This window comes from Oncorhynchus mykiss, chromosome 21 (genome assembly GCF_057628025.1).
Source record: "Oncorhynchus mykiss isolate SJ-2025 chromosome 21, ASM5762802v1, whole genome shotgun sequence".
Taxonomy (NCBI): Eukaryota; Metazoa; Chordata; class Actinopteri; order Salmoniformes; family Salmonidae; genus Oncorhynchus; species Oncorhynchus mykiss.
Genome location: NC_143042.1, coordinates 21,675,556 through 21,697,573, shown reverse-complemented (window position 1 = coordinate 21,697,573; position 22,018 = coordinate 21,675,556). Strand labels below are relative to the sequence as shown.

Genomic DNA, 22,018 nt, shown 5'->3' with positions numbered 1-22,018 from the left:
GACGTTTTACATTATTCATATATTTGCATACATACATACAAAAATAAATTGTGGCAGACACATCACATGGTATACTTCTTCAACATTCAACCAGCAGCAGAACCAGCATCCAGAGACAGACTCAAACTCAGCATCTATTCCATAAAGAGATGACCACTGTTAAAAATATATATATTATTGTGTGTTAAAAGGCCATGTCTTTTGAGTTAAAACATAATTATAACTTTTTCTAGGAAAATTATTGCCTGGCTACTCAGCCACATCGCTCCGGCCAAACAGCAAGCCCACTAACATTACTTCTCCATGATGAGTCTGGATTTGCTTTCCTCCCCGACTCTTTGAGAACCCAAACACATTCTGATTGGTCCCAGAAACCGATGGGTTGGGCCAAAGCCAGCCTACGTGAATCACATAATTTCGACATCGACACAAACGACTTATAGGATGGCAGTTCAGACTAATGTATGGAGCGATGATAGAGCAGCATATCATCATCATTGTCTGGCAAGGAAAATGTAAGAAATAAAACATGAAGTCTATGCATATACAGTACCTCTAAATCACAATCTGGGTTATCCTTGTTTGATTGTTCCCAATGTTAAACTGATATTTGAAAATAAAAGAAACCTTAACTTGACAACAAATGAGATATTGGCAAAACAAACTAACAGTTCAAACGAAGTAAATATAAATAAACATATCTAGTATTGGCACAATGAAGTCACAGTCAATTGTGTGGCGACAATGCTTTCTCAGAATCGTATCCCTCTAACCCACAGTCCTCTCTGCTATCTGGATCTATCAGTCTCTCTACTTCCTCTTCATCATCATCATCATCTTCATCCTCCTCCTCATCCTCCTCCTCCTCCTCCTCCTCCTCCTCCTGGGCCCCTCGGTCAGTCTTGGGGCCTTTGCAGATCTTGAGGTGTCTGGTGAGGTGGTATTTGGTGAGGAAGCCCTTCTCACACTTCTCACAGATGTAGTCCCGGCGACCCTCATGGGAGTTCATGTGCTTCTTCAAGTGGTTGGTCCTCAAGAAATGTTTGTCACACTTGGGGCAGTGGATCTGTCGCTCTCTGTGCGTTGGGAATGATGACAGGAGAGGGGTGGAGAAAAGAGTGCAGAGGGATAGAAGGGGAAATGCCAATAAGAACAGAGGAAAATAGACAGATGGAAATCCAGATATTTTATAAAGTATGTTTACATCTGGTGTCCAGGAGTTTTCCCTGGCCATGTGACCTGAGTAGAAACTTTGGGCCCTAGTTACAGGCTATTAACTAGAGCAGAGACTTTTTCCCATACTACTCATGTCAATAGCTTGTTTTAGTTGACTTACTGTGTATGTGTGAACATGTGCTGCTTGAGGTCCTGCTTCCTGATGAACATCCTGTCACACAGGTCACACTTGAAGTTCTTGGCCCCCGTGTGAATCACCATATGAGACGCCATGTGGGCCTTCTGAGTGAACGACTTCTCACACACATTACACCTGTAGTTCTTCTGACCTGTGGGAGCACATGACGTTCGAGTGAGTAAAACCTATATGAGAAGCATACGTAGACCATATAATCAATCACCTTATACAGTACCAGTCAAAAGTTTGGACACACCTACTCATTCCAGGTTTTTTTCTTACTATTTTCTACATTGTAGAATAATAGTGAAGACATCAAAACTATGAAATAACACATATGGAATCATGTAGTAACCAAAAAAAGTGTTAAATAAATCAAAATATATTTTATATTTGAGATTCTTCAAAGTAGCCAACCTTTGCCTTGATGACAGCTTTGCACACTCTTGGCATTCTCTCAACCAGCTTCATAGGGTAGTTATCTGGAATGCACTTCAATTAACAGGTGCACCTTGTTACCCGACCTCAACCCAATTGAGATGGTTTGGGATGACTTGGCCCGCAGAGTGAAGGAAAAGCAGCTAACAAGCATGTGGGAACCCCTTCAAGACCCCTTCAAGACTGTTGTAAAAGCATTCCAGTTGAAGCTAGTTGAGAGAATGCCAAGAGTGTGCAAAGCTGTCATCAAGGCAAAGGGTGAACACTTCGTTGGTTACTACATTATTCCATATGCTTTATTTCATGGTTTTGATGTCTTCACTATTATTCTACAATGTAAAATAAAGACAACTTTTGACTGGTATTGTATACAGTAGAACCCCCATGTCTTTAAAGCAACTAATAATATCTTGAATAATCTAAAAACACCCCTGAGACTGACACAGATAATGCTAAGCTGCTATGTTGAAAGGTCCCATGTCAATGTGTATACGTGTGCACGTGTGAGTGTAGGCCACGCCACCCATCCCCTAGCTGCAGGCCACGCCACCCATCCCCTAGCTGCAGGCCACGCCACCCATCTCCTACCTGTGTGTATCTTGAGGTGCATCCTTAGGTTGCTCGGATCACTGAAGGCCTTGCTGCAGTATTCACACTTGTGCGGCTTCATCCCCACGTGTCCCATGAAGTGCACGTTGAGCTTAGTGGACGTGGTGAACGCCCGCGAGCACATACTGCACTTGTACTTCCTCTCAAGCGAGTGTCTGTGTGAGTGTGGGTTGGAGCCAGAGTTATTTGTGTTATTAGAGTGGGAGTGGCAGGCCCAGGGGGATGAGGAGGAGCTGGATGTACCACTGGGCAGCTTGCCCTCCTGGTGGTGTTCCTGGTGGTGGTCCTGGCTGGGGCTGTGGGAATGGGGGTGGTCCTGGTTGTTGTGGCTGCTCAAGTGGGACTTGAGCTCCGCGAAGGACTGGCATTCTTTGCCGCACTGGCACATCTGGCCCTCTGGGACCTGAGGGACCCCCATCTGCCTGCAGTAGTCCCTGGTGTAGTAGAAGAGCAGCTCCTGGTCTGGGAGGATCTCAGCGGACGTGCAGAAGAACAGCTTCCCGTTGTCAGGGTAGGCCACCAGGTTCTGCTCCTCTCTGGTCCTGCTCACAGAGACACCACAGATCTGAATGGAAGTCATTTTGGATCAAAGATAACATTGAGCAAAATGCATGAGGTGGCTTCACTAAGTGATAATTACCGTGCCTTGCGGACAAACATCATCCAGTTGCATTCATTCTCATCTGTGGTCACAATACAGAACTCCAGCACGTTGTTGTGGAACATCTGAAACAACACCACCATCTACTGGTCAGAATGGTGCCTTCCTTCATCCACATAATTGACATAGAATTGCATGTGAGTCCATGAAATGCTATCATAAGGTCATCTGAAAACTAAATGAAGAGATGTGTATAGTATAAGCCGCTGACCTTCCATATCTGAGGGGTGTCCTTGTCTGGCCAGTCTTGCAGGTCTACGTTGCTACAGTGCTGACCCACCATGGGCCCAAAGCAGGTCCTAGGAGGTATGATGTCCCGGGCAAACACTCCTAAGAGAGACACACACACACATATAGAGATTTTGATGAGGTGCAAACAAGCTATAGGTTGTTTTCAGTGGGCAGATCTCATAGATGGGCAATTCCACAGTAACGGAATTGCGCTGAGACTCAGATGTTTCACTTAAAATGTACGGCAAACACAGTAGAGTACAGTACAGAACAGTAGAGTACAGTAATGTATAGTTCAGTATAGTGGAGTTCAGTACAGCAAAGTATAGTTCAGAACAGTACAGTTCAGTACATTAGTGTACTCAACTCGTGTTGCTCTACTGTTCACTGTACTTGACACTACTGTACTATACTTTTCTGTACTGTAGTCTACTGTACTAAGCTATACTTTTCTTTCCTGTGCTGTACTGTCCAATCTCGTGAACCCAACTGTGGTTTGCGACTACTGTGATTTCCCATTGTAGCCAATTCAATTGCGGAAATGACCGATTTGGTAACTTTGAATTTAAAATGACTTAATAATTCCTAAACAAAATATCAGTAAAAACACTAATTGATAGGTCGACCTTTACTTGTTACTTCTGTGAACTTTCATTATCTTCTCTCCTCATTAGGGAGAGAAATTAGATAATATCGTAAAATATGTGCGTTTTTGGTAACGTAATTTCAAGGCACAAAATGTTTAAAACTTACAGAAGGCAGGAAAATGTCCCCAAAACAAAATATAAGTTTTGATATTAGTTGACAGGGGTCTTCAATATTATTGTCTTTTTATCTATTTATAATACCTTTTAAGACTTTTTCCTGGTAGAGGGTTTCTAAGAGCCATTTTCCATCTGTTTAACCAGAAATCAAAACCTTTGCTTATTCATTTTTTTTTAGGAAGGAACATAGTTGAAAAATGTATATATGTCTTAATGTAAAAAACAAAAATATGGACTCTTGGCTTTCATTTGACACCCAATTTTAAATGCTCCTATGAACTTCACATGTTGGTGCTCATGGCTCCTTTTACATGGAAATGCCCAGATCAATACACACGGAGTGTACAAAACATTTTGAACACCTGCTCTTTCCATGACAGACTGACCAGGTGAAAGCTATGATCCCTTATTGATGCCGCTTGTTAAATCCCCTTCAACTAGTGTAGATGAATTGGAGGAGACAGGTTAAAGAATGATTGTTAAGCCTTGAGACATGGATTGTGTGTGTGTGTGCGCCATTCAGAGGGTAAATGGGCAAGATAAAATATTTGTGCCTTTGAACGGGGTATGGTAGTAGGTGCCAGGCACACCAGTTTGTGTCTATAACTGCAACGCTACTGGGGTTTTCACACTCAACAGTTTTAAGGTGTGTATGAAGAATGGTCCACCACCCAAAGGACATCCAGCCAACTTGAAAAAACTGTGGGAAGCATTGGAGTCCACACAGGCCAGCATTCCTGAGGAACACTTGACACCTTGTAAGAATCCATGCCCCGATTAATTGAGGCTTGCATCTCCACGGCGGTTTCCATACCTAAAGGCTGATCAGCTACAGAGATGCGGAGGCAGAGCGGGCGAGGCAGAGACAGACGGGCTCTGCTCTGGATGGGCGTGTCTGGGATAAAGGTGACTGGGCCGTGCTCTGGGCAGTCGGAGGGATACGACCGCTCACACAGCGTACACCCTGTTCTCCAACACAGTATAACAACAAGTTAGGACAAAGATATACAGATCAGAAGTTCAAAGGCTTCCAATGGATCAAGAGAGCAGAACAACAGTAAGCTAGTGTAGCTTCATACATTACTAAGCTCAAATTTCCCTTACAGACCAAAATGAGCCACCGGGCCCAGCAATAACTCAGCACAAGTAAACACAAAAGCAAAATGTCCGCCATCCTTCCCTCTTACTCACAGATGGTGAAGGCAGTGACCATGTTCTCCTTGTTGGAGGTGGAGTCCTCCAGCTGCAGGGTGGAGTTGACCAGCAACAGGCTGTTCTCTGGCCCCAGGGACACCTCTGCCGTGATGGGGGACACGTTCACCGACTCTAGGCCCATGCCCGAATGACCATGGAGTGACACAGGCTCCAGCTGGGACTGGTTGAGAACCACACTCACCACCCCAGAGTTCAGCTCCCCTGAGCTGTGTAAAGACTCCCCCAGACCGCCTCCCCCTGAGTTCCCCACCCGGCCCCCTAGGTGCTCTGGCTCCATCCCCACAGGAAGCTCCAGGCCAGGCCCGTGCATGGGCATCACGCCCCCAGAGGACTCAACTCTTCCCAGGCCCTCATGGTTCTGGCCTCTCCCTCCCAGCTGCTGCTGGTTCTCAGCCCCCACCACCCCCTCCATGTTGGCCAGGTCCTCTCCCATCCTGTCTGGGGACATGGGGCTGCTGACCCGGGACTCCATGTTCAGCCCTGTGGAGTCCAGCTGCACCTCGTGGCCCCCACCCTGGTGGAGGTCTCCTTGGCCACCAACCTGACGGGAGTCCAGGGACACCAGGCCTTGTTCCAGAGGCCCTCCAGGGCCATTGTAAGGGTCCATCCCTGAGGGGTTCTGGCTGGACACAGAGAGAGTCCCATCCATGTTTAGACTGCTGGGCTGAATGTACTGAGGGGGAGGCCGGTCTGCCAGGTAAGACAGGATACCTTGATAGAGAGAAAGAGAAATCATGTCCAATCCACGTACAAATAGATCAGCTAAGGTGTCATGGTGTAATATCATTAATCCTTAAGATATCCATGAGAGATACAATGGAGATTACATACTGTGGTGAAGAGAAGTGCTTCGTCCTACCTGGCAGTATGTGTCTGAAGTAGCTACTCTCCAAGTGTGGGTAGGGGGGAGGAGGTAATGAGTAGTTCCTCTCTGGAAGGCCACACATGACCCCTCTGTCACCAAGAGGACCCATTGGCAGCATGAGTGACAGAGCAGAAGGCAGAGACCCAAGAGAGGGCCCCAGGCTGGGTATAGCCACAGACATGCCTGAAGAAAATGTATGTATTGATCATTGTATCAACAACTATATTTGCAATAAATATGTAAACAAATTAAGAAAATACAGTTTCACCAGATAAGTGAATGTGTTTTACCTGTTGTAGTGATGGGGTTGTGTGTTGGGGAGGTGGGTAGACACAGATGACTGGCACTCACAGAGGGCACACTTAACTGGTCCATCCCAACAGGGCTGAGGTTCATGTCATTCATTCTGGAGAGGAATCAACAAAAGTCAAAGGTGTTAGAAAAAGCTGTGTAATATCCCATTTGAGGCTGACAACAAACCAAAAAAAACATAAAATGTGTGTGGAAAGTCTTTCACAGTGTTTGGATACCTGACTTCGGTAGTGTGTGCTCATCCAAGATAGTGTGAAATGTGTGCATTCTGCCGAGCTGGAGAAGATAGAGATCAATAATCAATTTGCTTCATGTCACATTCACCAAAATATGTTGCAAAATATGACACAATGCATGAGTTAGCTATCTAACAGCAAGATATCTCTTTCATAGAACATGTTACAGTCCAAATCAGAGCCACTGACCTGAGGCCCTATCAACAAAGTATGCTATATGTAAGCTAACTTGTGGGTGACCTGACCAAATTCACATAGAAATGTGACTTATAGATCAGTCTTTCTCGTTGAAAGCAAGTGTAAGAAGTTTTTTTTACTTTCGGTTTTGTACACCAGCTTCAATACAAAATAATTATTGGTTTAATGAAAAAAAGTATTATCTACACTATCCATTGTTTAGACACAAACTTAAATTAGGCAAACTATTAGGAAAATGAGAAACGATTTCTGCATATTGCACCTTTTAGCCACATGAATACAATTGGCATTGTAGTTAGCTGGCTATTTATCTATCTAGCTTGCTAAGCATAGCTAGCTAACAGTAACGTTAGCTAGTTGACGAGAATCAAGAAAAACTAACAATTTGATCTAACAAACCTTACGATCCCTTTTTGAGCGTATAGCTCAAGTTGACGATTCAAAGACAATGCTGTGATGTTATATATTCATGCAATAGATATATATTTTTTTAGCATACAGTAAGTGAACATTTTAAGAAAACAAAAGCTAACATACCAAAAGGCTTCCTCTCCGGGTCCATGACAGCGTGACACACTGAGCATGCGCAAGCAAGATGCAGCGCTGCAGGACAAACATCTGATCTGAGGTCATTTGCCAAAGCCTCTCTGTTTTATTTTATTTTATCACCGACCCTAACAAAAAGTTTTTTTTAGGCTACACAGTTCAACAACTGTGTAAACGTAACTTAAGCGAATTGACTTAGATGCTTATTCAATATGCAAATTAGACATGGCTTTTGTTTGACAGTTCTATCTCCCGTTGTCCCCACTATCCCTATCATGTTGCTGTCAAAAGTATATCCCCAATTATTCAATTTTGTTCAGTAATACATGTCTACTCATATACATAGCATACTGTAGTTTTGTTTTGAGAGAATGTGTTGCTATCCCTTTCTCCCCGCCCAGAATAGGATCACACCCACCTGGCATGATAACCAACAAAAACTAGAGATTGTCACAGACAGAGGGAATGGGGATATGACAACTTGCTTTCTAACAGGTTACAATTTCAGCTGCATACTTCAATAGACAAACATAAACGGGGAAAGGCGATAACGCACGATGAGAGATGATTATGAAGACTCTGTGAGAAGGTAAGCTCAGGTCATTAATTCAATTGTGGAATTAATGGAAATGTTCTAGTCTGTGCCATGGATTTTACACTGTAATTTCGAAGGCTTTTGGGTGTTGGGAAAATTAAGACGCATGAAAGTTAGAAATAGCCTATAATTTCCAATACAACCATGGGTTTGATGAGCTTCATACTTTTCATGATTACAGGCTAATCTAATAGTATTGTGTTATAATGAATAGCCTATATCATTAGTATAATTCAACCCTAAATTATTTTTTTCTTTGCAGAAAGATGTCGGAACAGAAGAAGGGATTATATGAGCGCATCCCATATGTCCAACCCATAGCGCTCGGCCTCTCCATGAATCACCAGATAGCGCATTACAAGGACACGCTTGGACTTCCCTTTCCCCTGAACACAACAACCTACCTGGATCCTGTGTACGGTCAGAGATTCGCAGGGAGTCTCTCATATTTCCCATTCCACAGGCACATCGGTGTATATGACTATTCATTCGAACCAGCGTTCATTCGAAAAAGGAACCAAAGGGAACGGCAGCGGGTGCGCTGTGTAAACGAGGGTTACGCACGGCTCCGGGAGCATCTTCCCCAAGAGTTCGAGGACAAAAGACTCAGCAAAGTGGAGACACTGCGTGCTGCAATATACTACATAAAACACTTGCAGAGTATGTTAGATGTCAACGTGTCCCGTGGTGGTGGGATAGTTGAAATGTCAGCTGGAGAAATGCGCAGCCGTGCGCCCGTGCCAAAGATGACAGAATGCTACAGCGACGGCGAGTCAAAGAACAGCGACAGTGGAGAGTTGAGTTTCTAGAACTGTGTAAAACGAATAAACTTTAACTTTCCTATCACGTTATGCTACCCTTGTTGAAGTTTGGTTAAAAAAAAAGAAATGACATGAAAGTTATATATGAATGAACTGTGTACTCTATCACTCATTTCAATGAACATTTTGATTACTTGATTTTGACAAAAAGCAACAAGACAGTGCATTTTGACAATGGACACCTTTGGACTCTGTAAAGCCTGCTATCAGATGCTAAATCAGGTTAAAAGTTGCACAATGTTTCTCTCATGGAGCCCCAGGCATTAGGGTATTTTGGTTTGCCTTTGTAAACCAGTGTGAGGCTTAGAATGACCTTAACCCAAATATATTTTGCATAGGTACAGTACGTGCTTTGCACTTCCTTGTTCATGTACAGTGTCATCGCATCACACTCGAAAACAGGCCACTAGAGATATAATTGTGTAGGTCTACATTCCTTATGACATTTTCAGTTGTGTCAGTGACTCAGTGTGCCAGTAAAATGATTGGGGGGGAAAAAATCCCCAAACTTTTTTTTTAGAGCGAATTAATCATATTTCATCCTTAGCTATTTGACACTGATGTGATGGACTGAAAGCAAGTGGATTTGAGTCATCCATCCTTTCAGCATTTGAACTCAGTTCAGGGGAGTGTAGGCCCGAACATCAATGCCTTGATGACAGGAGAGCCTGGAGTGGTGCATCCATCAGAAGTGTGTGTCTCATGACTGTTTACACTCTACACTCTGACTAATAGGTTAACATCTATCACACTTTATTATGTGTGGATGATTGAAACTTTGGACACTTTTTAATACATTTTAGCATAATCTTTGGCAGTGATGAAAAGTGACACTTATTTTCTTTGTATGGTGCCCTTTTGGGACACTGTATTACAACAAGTATTAAAAGAGGATGTACAGTATTTTCAGTATCCCTTTGTTAATAAAATGGACACCATTATCGAGTTGTCATAAACAAACACATCCATTATCTGATATTGCCAGGCAGCCATGAAAATAAAATACACAGGACTTTGTTGATGCAAACACAACACTACTGTTTTACTGTAATACATCTTGGAGATAAAAACATCTTGGAGATGTTATAGATTAATTTAGACCCCCAGTGAAGTCTATTAGACTTCCTGAGTACTTCAAAGCTAGTAACCATCTGAGGGTGCCATCTGAGGTTGTGCAGGAAGTTCTCCATCCTAATAGTCTGTGGAATGCATTAAAAACCCGCAGCACCCGAGAGGAAGCCACCAAACTATGTATCTGTTTACATTTCACACCACTACAGACCTGCAGGGGAGTGGGTGCACGTATATCCTAATTCTCCTTCATAGGAAAAACCATAGACACAAATCATTACAGCTCTAGGAAAAACACAGAAAAAAAGAAAAAGAAAACATCACAACAAGTAGGGTACAGGATAGGTTGAGTGGGAGACCAGCAGAGTTGAAAGTCAATAAACCATGCTGGCAAGGAAGAAAGATTGTCAAGTGTCATAGAAGCATGACATCCTCAATAAAAGGTTGTTTGGCTCTGCAGTGTGAATTAGAACCAATAATTAGCTGAGTGCTGGCACCCTGTTCTTGATGGTTCAGTGGCGGTCTGTAGAGAGGGAACAGGGGCCTACTTATTTGAAAGCATCTTCCGTAATGGATGTTTTCTTTTTGTCTTGTTACAAAGGGTCTGTACGTGATTGCGTTTACGAATGCAATTTTATCATTATTGTTCGGGCCAAAGAAATGTGCACTTTACAAATACAGTGTGTGCAACATACTGTATTTGATGTGTTGATGTGACAATTCAGTAGCATTCAACTTTCCTTGGCCTAGCTGACTGAGCAAAGCCTCCTCTCTCAGTCCAATAGCTGCTTTTCAAATGCGAGTTTCAGGCAGTCGTCATAATCTGAAAGCGTTGGCCAACGATAGCACGTGATATGTGCCCCGCTAAACGTGCAGTGCTTGGGTATGTCCATCCCAGTGCCCTGCCTCTCTCGCTCTCTGTTTGGGATTACTATAAGTCCTTGGTGGGATATGTATAATTCCAAACACAGACAAACAGCGGCAACATCACTTCTCTGGGCCAAACAAGTGAGCAGAGACACTGGGCCAGTATAGGTACAGGATAAACACTCTCTGGGGGACAATGATACCGCCATTCTCTCTGATGAAAATCCCCCACAACAACAATGGTCCACGAGAAGATGGCGAGAACAATGAAAACAGGAGAAGGAAGAAAACATAAGGAAGAAATAGAACGTTAGATAAATAGGCCTGCTGCCATGTGGTAGACTGCACTAGTAATTGCAAAGTAACATTCCCAAAGCTCCTGTTCATGATAGCCCATAAACGCCAGCATACAGCCACACTATACTGAATGGAACAGGGGAATGATATTTAGTCTGATAGTGTTTGTGCAAATAGATTGAGTGCAGGGCATGGCTGCCTTAGTGTGTTTATCCTCGCGAGGTGTGTGTGTGTGTGTGCGAGCCAGCCATGTGTCAGTGATAGAGAGGATAGATAAGTCTTATCAGCTGAGGTAACATCAGTGCGGGACCACCAGCGGAGGAGCGGTAACGTGTATCGACAGAAACCTCACAGGCTTGGGGCGGAAATGTGAACTATGATGAACGTTGACAGAGAGGGTACAGGGTGCTGGCAGGGTACTAGCTACTGCCCGGAGACAAATCTACTGCACAAGGAGTTGGTGTATCAGATTGCAGTGTACTTGGTGACACCTTTTCAATCTCTTAAAATATATATATAACTTGACAATCATCTAAATATTATAGTTTGTCTCTGCTTATGTTCTGACTATAGATTTTGAACTGCAACATATGAATTCACCTTCACATTTCACCATAGCTGAGGGTCTTAGGGCCTTCTGGGGATGTTTGGTGTTGCTCTGTGTTTCACAGGCGGTACATGACAGACAAACATAATTAGCCTAAGACCACTTGGCATTTGCATACAGGTTTGGAATTTGAGGACGAGCCTGAGGTGATGATCCTACATGTCAGTTTGGTTATTCAGCCAACAGGACTGAAGAAAACAAGACAATAACACACTCAGTCTTTGTACATTCAGTATATTGAATTATTATTTTACATGCATATTTACAGTGATGAGAGACAATGAAATCCGTACATAGATTGGAATAACTTTAGTTGAAGAGTTATGAAGTGGTGTTCAGTCACGTGTGTGCGCTCATGTGGGATAAAAGTGAAATGGGCTTAATAGCAATGTACAAACTCAAATAACTCAGTTATGCCCACTACACTTCCACACCTAGATGCACACTCAGCTCTTGCAAAAGGCGGTCTCTCTCCAGCTCCAACAGGGAGATTTGAAAATTCTTCTCGCTCACCTCCTGCCAAAATAAAACATAGGAAAAATTGACCTAATCTACCCACTCACATGAATCAAAAGAACTGAAGTAGGATGCTTTAGTGCTGGGCTGTGAAATAAACAAGCCAGCACACCCGTTAGCTCTCCAAGACCAGGGTTGGAGATCAAGGATAAAGATACTAAAGGGGTTCTCTCTCACCTGTACCAGTACCGTGTTCTGCCACCGTAGCTCATTGTCTGATACCTCGACCCCGTCCCTCTTCGGAGAGGAGGGACAGCTGGTTACGTTGGGCTCAATCATCAGACTACCCAAAGATCCATTCACCCTCTGGATCTGAGACCGCAGGAGGCACGAAGACACCCCCTGTACAGAGGGATATGTTTAATATCGACTGTACGGTTTAACGACACTTGTTAGCTTGTAAAGACATATACAGTTGAAGTCGGACGTTTACGTACACCTTAGCCAAATACATTTAAGTTCCTGACATTTAATCCTAGTAAAGATTCACTGTCTTAGGTCAGTTAGGATCGCCACTTTATTTTAAGAATGTGAAATGTCAGAATAATAGTAGAGAGAATGATTTTATTCAGCTTTTATTTCTTTCATCACATTCCCTGTGGGTCAGAAGTTTACATACACTCAATTAGTATTTGGTAGCATTGCCTTTAAATTGTTTAACTTGGGTCAAACGTTTTGGGTAGGCTTCCACAAGCTTCCCACAATAAGTTGGGTGAATTGTGGCCCATTCCTCCTGACAGAGCTGGTGTAACTGAGTCAGGTTTGTAGGCCTCCTTGCTCGCACATGCTTTTTCAGGTCTGCCCACACATTTTCTATGGGATTGAGGTCAGGGCTTTGTGATGGCCACTCCAATACCTTGACTTTGTTGTCCTTAAGCCATTTTGCCACAACTTTGGAAGTATGCTTGGGGTCATTGTCCATTTGGAAGACCCATTTGCGACCAAACTTTAACTTCCTGACTGATGTCTTGAGATGTTGCTTCAATATATCCAAATCATTTTCCTACCTCATGAAGCCATCTATTTTGTGAAGTGCACCAGTCCCTCCTGCAGCAAAGCACACCCACAACATGATGATGCCACCTCCGTGCTTCACAGTTGGGATGGTGTTCTTCGGCTTGCAAGCCTCCCTCTTTTTCCTCCAAACATAACGATGGTCATTATGGCCAAATAATTCTGTTTTTGTTTCATCAGACCAGAGGACATTTCTCCAAAAAGTACAATCTTTGCCCCCATGTACAGTTGCAAACTGTTGTCTGATATTTTAATGGCGGTTTTGGAGCACTGGCTTCTTCCTTGCTGAGTGGCCTTTCAGGTTATGTCGATATAGGACTCGTTTTACTGTGGATATAGATACTTTTGTACCTGTTTCCTCCAGCATCTTCACAGGGTCCTTTGCTGTTGTTCTGGGATTGATTTGCACTTTTTGCACCAAATTACGTTCATCTCTAGGAGACAGAATGCGTCTCCTTCTGAGAGGTATGATGGCTGCATGGTCCCATGGTGTTAATACTGCATACTACTGTTTGAACAGATGAACGTGGTACCTTCAGGCGTTTGGAAATTGCTTGCAAGGATGAACCAGACTTGTGGAGGTCTACAATTTTTTTTCTGAGGTCTTGGCTGATTTCTTTTGATTTTCCCATGATGTCAAGCAAAGATGCACTGAGTTTGAAGGTAGGCCTTGAAATACATCCACAGGTATGCCTCCAATTGACTCAAATGATGTCAATTAGCCTATAAGAAGCTTCAAAAGCCATGACATACTTTTCAGAAATTTTCCACGTTGTTTAAATGCACAGTCAACTTAGTGTATGTAAACTTCTGGCCCACTGGAAATGTGATACAGTGAATTGTAAGTTAAATAATCTGTCTGTAAACAATTGTTGGAAAAATTACTTTTGTCATGCATGAAGTAGATGTCCTAACTGACTTGCCAAAACTATCTCTCTCTCTTTTGACAAACATATCAAGACTGTTTCAAGGGCAGCTTTTGTCCATCTACGTAACATTGCAAAAATCAGAAACTTTCTGTCCAAAAATGATGCAGAAAAATGTATCCATGCTTTTGTCACTTCTAGGTTAGACTACTGCAATGCTCTACTTTCCGGCTACCCGGATAAAGCACTAAATAAACTTCAGTTAGTGCTAAACATGGCTGCTAGAATCTTGACTAGAACCAAAATATTTGATCATATTACTCCAGTGCTAGCCTCTCTACACGGGCTTCCTGTTAAGGCAAGGGCTAATTTTAAGGTTTTACTGCTAACCTACAAAGCATTACATGGGCTTGCTCCTTCCTATCGTTCCGATTTGGTCCTGCCGTACATACCTACACATACGCTACGGTCACAAGACGCAGGCCTCCAAACTGTCCCTAGAATTTCTAAGCAAACAGCTGGAAGCAGGGCTTTCTCCTATAGAGCTCCATATTTATGGAATGGTCTGTCTACCCATGTGAGAGACGCACTCGGTCTCAACTTTTAAGTCTTTATTGAAGACTCATCTCTTCAGTGGGTCCTATGATTGAGTGTAGTCTGGCCCAGGAGTGTGAAGGTGAACAGAAAGGCACTGGAGCAACAAACCGCCCTTGCTGTCTCTGCCTGGCCGGTTCCCCTCTCTCCACTGAGATTCTCTGCCTCTAACCCTATTACAGGGGCTGAGTCACTGGCTTACTGGTGCTCTTCCATGCCGTCCCTAGGAGGGGTGCGTCACTTGAGTGGGTTGAGTCACTGACGTGATCTTCCTGTCTGGGTTGGCGTCCCCCCTTGGGTTGTGCCGTGGCAGAAATCTTTGTGGGCTATACTCGGCCTTGTCTCAGGATGATAAATTGGTGGTTGAAGATATCCCTCTAGTGGTGTGGGGGCTGTTCTTTGGCAAAGTGGGTGGGGTTATATCCTGCCTGTTTGGCCCTTTCCGGGGGTATCGTCGGACTGGGCCACAGTCTCTCCCGACCCCTCCTGTCTCAGCCTCCAGTATTTATGCTGCAGTAGTTTATGTGTTGGGTGGGCTAGGGTCAGTCTGTTATATCTGGAGTATTTCTCCTGTCTTATCCGGTGTCCTGTGTGAATTTAAGGACACTGTAATTCTCTCTTTCTCTCTCTCGGAGGACCTGGGCCCGAGGACCATGCCTCAGGACTACCTGGCCTGATGACTCCTTGCTGTCCCCAGTCCACCAGGTCGTGCTGCTGCTCCAGTTTCAACTGTTCTGCCTGCGTCTATGGAACACTGACCTGTTCACCGGATGTGCTACCTGTCCCAGAACTGCTGTTTTCAACTCTCTAGGGACAGCAGGAGCGGTAGAGATACTCTGAATGATCGGCTATGAAAAGCCAACTGACATTTACTCCTGAGTTGCTGACCTGTTGCACCCTCTACAACCACTGTGATTATTATTATTATTTGACCCTGCTGGTCATCTATGAACATTTGAACATCTTGGCCATGTTCTGTTATAATCTCCACCCGGCATAGCCAGGAGAGGACTGGCCACCCCTCATAGCCTGGTTCGTCTCTAGGTTTCTTCCTAGATATTGGCCTTTCTAGGGAGTTTTTCCTTGCCACCGTGCTTCTACACCTGCATTGCTTGCTGTTTGGGGTTTTAGGCTGGGTTTCTGTACAGCACTTTGAGATATCAGCTGATGTAAGAAGGGCTTTATAAATACATTTGATTTGATTTAAGAAGAAATTTGTGGAGTGGTTGATAAACAAGTTTTAATGACTCCAACCTAAGTGTGTGTAAACTTCAAACTTAAACTGTATATACAGAATATGCAAGCTCAGCTTGAGTTTCCAAGGCATAAAATTCCCATTTAAAATGTTAGTTAGACTGCTCGTTTTATTGTTTGGTGCCAATATGGAGAACAATTTGCGAAGTTCTGTATCTCTGTCTATCTGTGTAAAACAATCTCACTGTAGTAACTCACCTCTCCTCCCCACACCTCTGCCCTAGCTCCAGCCCCGGTGCCCACGTTAGCCTGCCTGGATCTGTTGTTCTCCAGTCTATGACGGTACCATAGTCGGGCTCGCTCCAGAACCTGCAGCCCGGTCCACAGAGAGTCCTGCTCCCTCTCCAAGCTCTTTAGCCTCTTAATCTGAGACAACAAGAAGTGAGATTTAGGCAACATTCAAATTCAATTAGCTTTATTTTCCATATAGGAGATTTGTGTTGGAAAGGGAAGTTGGTAGAGCTACAAGTATGTTGTGTTGGATATGGAAATAAAGTGTTGATGAGTCGCCTACTACTGTGCGACTGTAATACTATCTTGAGGCTTTTGCCAGGAAGCTGTGAGGAGCTGGACTAAACATGTGGGAATTTGTCATTGGGGTGGCTGTTTGCAATGGAGTCCTGCTGCTCTGCCTTTCGAAGACTAAACATGGATCTGTATCCATGACACTAGAACTACCTCATGAAACAAGGAGTGAATAGAGTCATTTTAAGCAATGACAAAAATGTAAGAGTGTAGCCTTATGTGTGTAATGAAGCTCCAGATAGAACCTGGGGTGTACTAGTATTTATGCTGCAGTAGTTTATGTGTCAGGGGGCTAGGGTCAGTTTGTTATATCTGGAGTACTCCTGTCCTATCCTGTGTCCTGTGTGAATTTAAGTATGCTCTCTCTAATTCTCTCTTTCTCTCTTTATTTCTCTCTCTTGGAGGACCTGAGCCCTAGGACCATGCCTCAGGACTACCTGACATGATGACTCCTTGCTGTCCCCAGTCCACCTGGCCATGCTGCTGCTCCAGTTTCAACTGTTCTGCCTGTGATTATTATTATTTGACCATGCTGGTCATTTATGAACATTTGAACATCTTGGCCATGTTCTGTTATAATCTCCACCCGGCACAGCCAGAAGAGGACTGGCCACCCGACATAGCCTGGTTCCTCTCTAGGTTTCTTCCTAGGTTATGGACTTTCTAGGGAGTTTTTCCTAGCCACCGTGCTTCTACACCTGCATTGCTTGCTGTTTGGGGTTTTAGGCTGGGTTTCTGTACAGCACTTTGAGATATCAGCTGATGTAAGAAGGGCTATATAAATACATTTGATTTGATTTGATACTATTGGCTGGTGTTACTCAATACAAACTCAATACAATAGCTTGTGTCTATGACGCTTGGAATTGATTGCCTCATTGTAACTCCCTCTCTCATTTCATGTCGAACAGACACTGGCTATCTATAATCGCAGCTACAGTTCTCTACATAATCCTATGTGAAATAAGACCATGTGAAATGCACACGCCGGCCTTCCTGTCTTGATACGCTCACTTTGGTAATATGCAGAACATACTGTACGGTGCAATAAGTCAGTCAGTCAGACAGAGACACGGTGTGCACTCACGCCAGCATATTTTACCTATGAATCTGTCAAACTGAAGCCCCTGATACGTATCAACACGCACTCAGGCACACACACACACACACACACACACACACACACACACACACACACACACACACACACACACAGGTCTCACCCATAGGTAGAAGCGTAGGGCGTCAAGACTGTAGAGGCTGCTCCGGAGAGGGATGATGACCATGGTGTAGGACCCAGGGGCTGGGCACTGAGGGTAGGCCATGGGAGAGCCCTACCTCTGCCAGCCCAACACAGCCCTTGTGCCCTGCTGATACAGCCCTACACACAGCCCTAGACTGTTCTACGTGGTCACACGTTGTCCTGCTCAATCCTACACAGCTCTACTTCTCGCTAAACAGCAGTACAGACAGCTAGGGAACACAGCAGGCTTCGTCTGAACAGGACAGGAACAAATAGAGAGAATCCGAGAGAGAGAGAGAGAGAGAGAGAGGGTGTGAACAAGAGTGGAAAAGAGGCATGGGTAGTGAACTATATAGTGCCCTGGGGCAAGGTAATGAAAAATTCTACGTGTCATTGTCATGACTGGCTTATTGACAGATCCACCAGAGGGGACTGAACAAGGCAATGGAAAAAAAAGATTGCAGCGACAGAAAACAGGAATTGGAAAAGTGAGCCTGGGGTATTTTTTTGACTGGGGGGGGGGGGGGGGGGGGTAACACAGGCATGGAGATAGCAGCCTCTTCCCCTGCTCCACACACTACATCAAAAACATCCCCTATCGAAACAGAGGAGTACAGACTGAATGGGTGTAGCCATGCCGTGAGGAGTTATCCCTGGTTTCAGGCAAACAGTTTCGCGTTTGTTCTGTTCTAACATGTTATGGAATGTGACTTCACTTGAGCATAGAGATCACACAATGCAAAGTACCATAAGGTACGTACAGTACGCTTAGGTCATTGACTGCTGTCAAACGAGAATGACAAAAAGCCTCAGGCTTACATGATTCTGCACTCTTAGAAAAAAAGGGTGACAAAAGGGCTCTTTGGCTGTCCCCATAGGAAAACCTTTTTTGGTTCCAGGTAGAATCATTTTGGGTTTCATGTAGTACCCTCTGTGGAAAGGGTTCTACATGGAACCCAAAACGGTTCTATTTGGAACCAAAAGGGTTCTACCTGGAACCAATGAGGGTTCCTCAAAGGATTATCCTATGTGGACCGCCAAAGAAGCCTTTTAAGTCACAGATAGCATTTGGTTTCTAAGAGTTGACACTAGTATACATTTCATTAAAAACAAAAGGTTGTTTTTAATGTGTCAATTTGTTTCTGACAGCCCGGTAAGCCTGGTTTAAATATGTAGAATACAGTATTCAAATACAGTCTGAACAGAGCAAATTGACACGGCACGCAACACGCTATCACTCCCATAGAGAAGAAAATCTATGATTACCATGGGGTTTTGCTGCAGATGCCCCCTGGCAAGATGTAACCTTGGTCCAAATGTGACCATGGCACAGAGAGCGGTTGGGCCCCATTTTATTTTTACAAGCGTCAAGACAATGTAGCCTACTGTGAAAGCACATCAATCTAAATCTCCTCTTAAGTGTCATTTAAATGATGAGTTGAGAGATTGACAGCTCCATGACTACAACAAGGGAATGTGTAAACAGGCTAATTCAGACGAGGAATGCTACAGCAAATAGAACTATATGTTCCCAATTTTCAAGAGGGTTTGGTACAAAAAAAGAATGTCCTGGGTTCCTCCCTATACCATACATAGAGTCAATGGGCCCCTCCCTTCCATTTGCTGGCAATGCAGTGAAGCATTGCGTCCAGCGGATAGAGATAAAGCTACTTGTTGTAACGGTAGTGCCTGTTCACTGCTGGTAGCAGCTAGTTTACATATGACGTTTTCTAACTTTCCAAACAAAGTTGTACCCTTTTACAACCACTTGGGGGCAGTAAAAGAGTACAATTCAGAGCAGGCTGGTTCAGTTGGTTCAATGCCAATCGAAGATTTCCCAGGACAAACAAATTGTCTCAGGAGGACTTGTTCTGGAGATCTCGAGGACAGGGTCTTTAATCTCCAACATAATCCTAAAACTAAAATCAACTAAAATCAACCAGAGTCAGTCTAGATCAAAACAACAAGGAATATGCTGACACGTCATTGGGCCATACTCTAAAACAGTGTAGTATTACCTAGCAATACAAGACAATACACACATAGTCTAAAAATCTAAAAAGAAAGAAATTAAGAAATTACAGAACGAGCAATGTCTACCGTTCAAAAGTTTGGGGTCACTTAGAAATGCTCTTTTTTTTGTCCATTAAAATGAATTAAAATCTATCAGAAACATAGTGTTATGTTGTAAATGACTATTGTAGCTGGAAACGGCTGATGTTTAATGGAATATCTACATAGGCATACAGAGGCTCATTATCAGCAACCATCACCCCTGTGTTCCAATGGCATGTTGTGTTAGCTAATCCAAGTCTATCATTTTAAAAGGCTAATTGATCATTAGAAAACCCTTTTGCAATTATGTTAGCACAGCTGAAAACTGTTGTCCTGATTAAAGAAGCAATAAAACTGGCCTTCTTTAGACTAGTTGAGTATCGTTGAGACTGGTGTTTTGCGGGTACTATTTAATGAAGCTGCCAGTTGAGGACTTGTGAGGCGTCTGTTTCTCAAACTAGACACTCTAATGTACTTGTCCTCTTGTCCCCCCCAGTTTTATCATTGGAATGTGATACAAAACAAGGCAATGGTTAATTTCCTGGCACCACTCCACCAGGGCCCTCAACCTCCTCCCTGTAGGCGGTCTCGTCATTGTTGACAATCAGGCCTACCACTGTTATGTCGTCAGAAAACTTGGCGATTGAGTTGGAGACCTGCGTTGCCACGCAGTCATGGGTGAACAGGAGGGGGCTAAGCACGCACCCCTGTGGGGTTCCCTTGTTGAGGATCAGTGTGGCGGAAAACACCCCTAATTAAATCATAGCCCCAGGGCTTAAACAGTTCTCTCTTGCCCTAAAGCAAAGATAAAAACAAGAGTATGAAACTCAAACTGTCTTGATGATGACTTATCCTTTGTTTGCTTTACTTGTCACCAAACATTATTATTACCAAACCCCCAAAAGTTTTAAACGTGCTATTTGTTGATGATTGCTAATGCATTAGCACTGTAACACACCACTACTCCCAAAGCACTCATCATAGTAGAGACTTCTGTCCACTACCTCTACTTGATGATTTAGATTTGGCCCCTGCTTCCTGTACAGCTCTCTCAAACAAGCACATACAGTTTCCAAACATAAATACACACAAGCAACCACAGAGGTATGCACACACGTGCACACATTGGTCAACCCCGCAAGGACCTACCTGATCTTGAATCCCCAGTCAGTCCTCCAGTGAAATAGAACTCACTGAGGGTATCTTTAACGGAGGTGTAATTTAAACATTATTCTGGAGCAGATAGCCAGACGTCTCCTACTCAACCCTGCTCAATGCTCAAGGCCAATTGTTCCAGCGAGTAGGTCGGTGGAGTCCTACACACACAACCCCATGTAATGACCTTGACTACGCAAGGTGAAGCGAGCAGTGAAGCGAGCCATGAGACAGGAGGGGCTCAGTCTGTGAAGGGAAGAATCTTTCTCTTTCTCTCTTCTCTCTCTCTCTCGCTTTGTCTCTCCCTCTCTCTCTTTCAGTCAGGTTCATAAGATCAGACTCACTCCAGACCAGAGCTATTTGAGTGGAGATGAGCCCACTTGACCCAGTCACCATCAACACCCTACCTCCCTTTAACAATTGAGCGGACCCCAGCACAGGGTCTCTCTGCCCCTCTCCCTAATGTTTCCCCTTACAGAATACACTCAGTTCTCTGGATGTATTCTCTCTTACTTTAACCCAAGGGTGTCAAACTCAATCCATGGAGGGCTTAGTGTCTACTGTTTTTTGGGGGTTTCCCTTTCAATTCAGACCTGGACAACCAGGAGAGTTCTTTACTAATTAGTGATCTTAATGAATCAATCAAGTGCATGGGAGGAGCAAAAACCTGCCGACACCCGGCCCTCCGTGGGATGAGTTTGACACATGCTTTAACCCATAAAGCCTCATCATCACTGCTGTTCAGCAGTTCAAGCAAACTCCATCCAGCTGGAGGAGAGAGTGTCCTTGCTAGTTGCACGCACGACCTCACTCACCTACGCTCACATGCTTACACATACACACGCAGGCCTGGGCCCTATACACTGTGACCAGATATAAACCAGATGGGGTCCAGATGAAGATAAGGATAAAAACACAGCATAGGAATTATAACAGCATTTCACCTTACCTCCAAAAGACAATGAACAGACATGCTATTCAAGGCTAGTATGCGTGAGAGCGTTTGGGTCTGAAATGTACACATTTCGCCCAAAACTTTACCTTAAGTATGTTGGATTACATAGGTCAAGTAGAGTGTCATTAAGACAGGGCTAGAGAGTCACTTCCCA

The 22,018-nt window shown here is 43.9% G+C and overlaps 3 protein-coding genes across 5 annotated transcripts; 1 reads left to right on the top strand and 2 right to left on the bottom strand.

Annotated features, from left to right (window-relative positions):
- Positions 1-4: 4 nt before the first annotated feature.
- Positions 5-8,744, bottom strand: LOC110500226 (PR domain zinc finger protein 4). 3 transcript variants are annotated; one of them, XR_016490250.1, is made up of 11 exons: positions 7,421-7,508; positions 6,668-6,725; positions 6,428-6,543; positions 6,132-6,320; positions 5,249-5,983; positions 4,872-5,021; positions 3,274-3,392; positions 3,042-3,127; positions 2,381-2,966; positions 1,337-1,505; positions 5-1,076 (listed from the first exon to the last, which is right to left on the bottom strand). XR_016490250.1 is itself a non-coding variant. In XM_090214230.1 (11 exons), exons 3-11 carry the CDS (start codon positions 6,540-6,542, stop codon positions 728-730), a joined length of 2,475 nt encoding a protein of 824 aa, XP_090070356.1. In that variant the 5' UTR covers position 6,543; positions 6,668-6,725; positions 8,429-8,744; the 3' UTR covers positions 5-727. The 3 variants fall into 3 exon arrangements, 2 of the variants coding, with proteins under 2 accessions (XP_090070356.1, XP_021433142.3); XM_090214230.1 differs by lacking the exon at positions 7,421-7,508 and adding an exon at positions 8,429-8,744 and having other exon boundaries at positions 2,381-2,943; XM_021577467.3 differs by having other exon boundaries at positions 2,381-2,943.
- LOC110500228 (uncharacterized) lies at positions 7,872-9,805 on the top strand. The gene is made up of 2 exons (XM_021577471.3): positions 7,872-8,018; positions 8,287-9,805. Exons 1-2 carry the CDS (start codon positions 7,987-7,989, stop codon positions 8,831-8,833), a joined length of 579 nt encoding a protein of 192 aa, XP_021433146.3. The 5' UTR covers positions 7,872-7,986; the 3' UTR covers positions 8,834-9,805.
- A 2,100-nt stretch (positions 9,806-11,905) lies between these two features.
- LOC110500930 (suppressor APC domain-containing protein 1) lies at positions 11,906-18,024 on the bottom strand. Its single transcript, XM_021578436.3, has 4 exons — positions 17,680-18,024; positions 16,130-16,297; positions 12,381-12,545; positions 11,906-12,203 (listed from the first exon to the last, which is right to left on the bottom strand). The coding sequence occupies exons 1-4, from the start codon at positions 17,779-17,781 to the stop codon at positions 12,108-12,110; spliced, it is 531 nt and encodes a 176-aa protein (XP_021434111.2). The 5' UTR covers positions 17,782-18,024; the 3' UTR covers positions 11,906-12,107.
- Positions 18,025-22,018: the final 3,994 nt, after the last annotated feature.

Coding starts and splice junctions, on each gene's coding strand:
- LOC110500226 (XM_090214230.1), bottom strand. CDS start 6,542: ATGAATGACATGAACCTCAGCCCTGTTGGGATGGACCAGTTAAGTGTG. Junction 6,321..6,427: donor CAACCCCATCACTACAACAG/GTAAAACACATT, acceptor CATTTTCTTCAG/GCATGTCTGTGGCTATACCC. Junction 5,022..5,248: donor GGTCACTGCCTTCACCATCT/GTGAGTAAGAGG, acceptor GTTGGAGAACAG/GGTGTACGCTGTGTGAGCGG.
- LOC110500228 (XM_021577471.3), top strand. CDS start 7,987: ATGAGAGATGATTATGAAGACTCTGTGAGAAG. Junction 8,019..8,286: donor TATGAAGACTCTGTGAGAAG/GTAAGCTCAGGT, acceptor TTTTCTTTGCAG/AAAGATGTCGGAACAGAAGA.
- LOC110500930 (XM_021578436.3), bottom strand. CDS start 17,781: ATGGCCTACCCTCAGTGCCCAGCCCCTGGGTCCTACACCATGGTCATC. Junction 12,546..16,129: donor CAGAGGTGTGGGGAGGAGAG/GTGAGTTACTAC, acceptor CCCTCTGTACAG/GGGGTGTCTTCGTGCCTCCT. Junction 12,204..12,380: donor AGAACACGGTACTGGTACAG/GTGAGAGAGAAC, acceptor TTATTTTGGCAG/GAGGTGAGCGAGAAGAATTT.